The sequence below is a fragment of the Phymastichus coffea genome, unplaced genomic scaffold, assembly GCF_024137745.1.
Source record: "Phymastichus coffea isolate CEN01 unplaced genomic scaffold, Cenicafe_Pcof_1.1 PCOF00389, whole genome shotgun sequence".
Classification (NCBI taxonomy): domain Eukaryota; kingdom Metazoa; phylum Arthropoda; class Insecta; order Hymenoptera; family Eulophidae; genus Phymastichus; species Phymastichus coffea.
This window is the reverse complement of record NW_026707200.1, coordinates 438-4,002: the sequence shown is the minus strand read 5'-3', so window position 1 is coordinate 4,002 and position 3,565 is coordinate 438. Positions and strand designations below refer to the sequence as shown.

Genomic DNA, 3,565 nt, shown 5'->3' with positions numbered 1-3,565 from the left:
CGAGCGCGATTTCTTCTCTTCTCTCTTACCTGTTACACGAATGTATATCCTCCACCACCACCGTGTGTGTGCAGCGTCCCGAACCCCACGTACTGGCATCTTCGCAAATATAAAAGCTTGACTGGCCAACGGCCATGTGCAGTTCACATCCTCTGCTCGATCAACCAGAAGCACTTCGGCCGGCAATACAGTTTTGTTTTTTTTGTGTGGATCTATCGAGTCAACATGCAAGCTAAGGTACATTGTTTCATTTGCTACTACTAGTGATAATCCTAACTTTTGAATTGATTAAAAAGTCTAATTTTTCCGAAAATTATTAAAAAAAATCTCTTGTACTTCTTATGTATTGATTTTTTCTCTCTGTATTGGTTTTTTAAGTAAGCGTCATTCAATTTTTAAAAATATATCGGGCAAAAAATATCTAATAATTGCATTCAAATGGTTTAAAGTTATTAAAGATGTTCTTTTTATTTTAAGCCTTTAAACGATAATTTTCAATCAGAATTTTCACCATTAAAAAAATTAGTTGTTTTGAACACTTAAAAATATTTTCTATTGCTCTAGAAATAATTTATTACGATATATTTATCGAAATAATGTTTAAAAATATATAATTAATAAAACTGAGTTAGCCCTGAAATATACAGTTTTTCATCGTAGAACACTTCCTCTTTAAAATACAAACTGATTTTTCTAAATATCCAATAACACAATTACTCGCGCGTTTATTACAAAACAAACATGCCAGTTACGCAACTAGCATTGCACCGACAATTGCCCGCGAAAATAAAAGTTAATCCCGCTTGCGAATCGATCTTGAAGCACTGGCGATCCACTTAACTTAAAGGGCCTTCCAATCTCACTTTCATCTTTCTCTCTTCCTCTGGCAGGCACTGATCCTGCTGTCGTTGGCGACACTCGCATTGGCAGCTCCGAGTGACAAAAACGAAGACCCGAAACCCAAGAGCAAACGAAGTTTCGCGGAAAGTAGCTACGGCTACGGACACGGCGGTGCCAGCGCTACTTTCGGCTCCGCAGGAATCAGTCACGGAGGTTTGCACGCGGTGTTCGGGACGCCAGGACACGCTGCCTTCTCGGCGCCTGCAATAGGACACGCCACGTTCGCTGTCCCGCCTGTAAATCTGGTTGCACCTCCTGCAGTCATTAACCACGGAGTTCATACCAATACTATCGTCACTAAGCACGTGCCTGTTGCCGTGCCACAACCCATTGCCGTGCCCGTCGAAAAACACATCCCTTACCCTGTCATTCAGAAGGTACGAGGCAACGAAGGTTCTTTATTTCGCTCGAGCTTTTCCAACGCAGAGCTACGTAGTTATCTGGGCGCGACTTGATTCGATGCGATTCACATTGATGGATTACGCGCGAAGAATGATCGATCGAAGAAAGTGCCGGCGAATTGCTTACTTTTCGTATCTTTTGAAAGTTTCGGTACACGCAACGAGGTCTTGTTTGGCCGCCTTCGGTTACAAATTGATGCGTGACGGTTTCCCTAAAATACGAGAACTCTCAACGCGACATTATACGAAACCATTTTTTTTTTGCGCGAAACAATTTCTTTCATTGAATAGTCCGGCAAGTTTGGCTCAAGGTCTTCGCGTAACAGTACGAAAACTGGATTATCCAATGAATTTACGCATTACTTCACGGAAATCTCACTTATTCCACAGGTCGCCGTTCCAATAAATCGTCCATACCCAGTCGCTGTGCCCAAGCCCTACCCAGTCGAAGTTACCCGCACTGTACATGTTCCAGTCGACCGTCCAGTGCCAGTACCAGTCCATGTGCCAGTAGTCAAGCATGTTCCTTCTCCATACCCAGTCAAAGTTCCGGTGCCTATTCACGTGCCAGTAGTTAAGCATGTGCCATACGCGGTTCACTCGAAACCCATCCTTATAGAAAAATTCAGCAGCAGTGGCTGGAACGCTTGGTAAACAGTGATATATTTGGCGATTATTCAATCGATCGCATATCGACCAGAATTTATCGTCACTGGAATATAGTTACGTATAGATGAGGATTTTCAAATGGATACTTCCATGAGCATGAGTATTATTTGTTGAGTATGTTGTGCCTACTACAGTCGGCATTTTAGTCTACCTACTGTTTTATAAATATTTTACTTAGACTGCAAGTCATAAGTCTTTGACGTTTCTATGGATATTGTGAGACAATTTCAAATACAATAAATTGATTTTTTTAAGATAATCGTTTGACTATATAATCTCTTCTTACCGCAATATTAAAACCTCAATTATAGAAATCATTATGGAACTCTAGCTATAAGAGAGTCTTTCAAGGACTCGAACAGTCGATATGAACAAGTGATAAGGTCAATAATTTAAAATCGTTTTTCGGATATCTGCTAGACGTTGAAATGCAACAGTCGTATCTATAAGCAAGCATGCGGTCCAGCAAGAAAATCTCACTGATAGAACATTTGTTCGTACACTTATAAACAAATGGATAAAAACAAATCAACAACAAAAGAAATATGTAATTGTGCCCTTGCGGTTCGAACCTCACAGCAGCAGGATTTTGCAAGCGGTCAACAACGAGCTCTTATCTCACCTGTAACAAACATAGCGTGGGAGTAAATGCCACTCGATATATGGTAGTAGAATGCTAGTGCCCAACGGCGATTGTACTCGTGTAGTAACATACTTGCGAGACACTATTCTCTTCCAAGTATCTCACCTCGGCTCGTTCACCGTCTCGGGCCTTACCTGAATTAACGCTATATATTTTATCGCGCTTGAACAATCGCGAGTCACGCGTGAGCTCCTCTTTTCAGAAAACGCTCAATTTTCATTTCGTATTACGAGTGTCTCGTGCACGCTGCGGCAAATTGTCAAGTCTATGCATAGCTGCATAATAGTTTAGTGAATTCAAAATGGGCCAAATCTATAAAAGAGTGAACACGTGTTCATCTCTATAAAAATTAGGACAGCTTTTTGCGGTACATTTAATCTGAATTATTATTTGCGAGGAGAGATCTGTTGTAAAAAGCAATTTTAGGTCAAATTAAATACGGTGAAAAGAGTTATAGAAATGTGAAAAAATAATTCAGCAAAATGGCTTTTCAGAAGATACTAGGTCAAGCTGTATGATATATGCGTAAATATATGAAAGTAAATACAAATGATAAAAATATGTATAACTGATGCACATAATATAAACTTAATTTTCATATTAAATGTACTTTGATTCATTTACGTATATTAAACTAATTAAAATAAAAATTTTTTCACGTTCGATTAACATGTCCAGAAACAAAATCTTACAGATTTGTTTATGTTTAATAGGCTCATACATTAAATCATAGAAATAAGAAATAATTTCAACAATAACATAGACAAGAATTATTTTAGTAATTACAGCCATTTTTGTAAGATGTTTCGAGACATCATCACTGATTTTACAAGATGCCAATATTATAAAGCCATTAAAACTCATTCTGAGTATAATGGCAATATTTAAAGCAACGTTCGTATCAACTAAATGTATGTACAAAATTAAAAAATTTTCAACTATTTACTTTTTA

At 38.3% G+C, this 3,565-nt stretch overlaps 1 protein-coding gene across 1 annotated transcript; it reads left to right on the top strand.

The window, feature by feature from the left end:
- Positions 1-225: 225 nt before the first annotated feature.
- LOC131675018 (tetra-peptide repeat homeobox protein 1-like) lies at positions 226-1,955 on the top strand. The gene is made up of 3 exons (XM_058953800.1): positions 226-237; positions 891-1,277; positions 1,692-1,955. Exons 1-3 carry the CDS (start codon positions 226-228, stop codon positions 1,953-1,955), a joined length of 663 nt encoding a protein of 220 aa, XP_058809783.1.
- Positions 1,956-3,565: the final 1,610 nt, after the last annotated feature.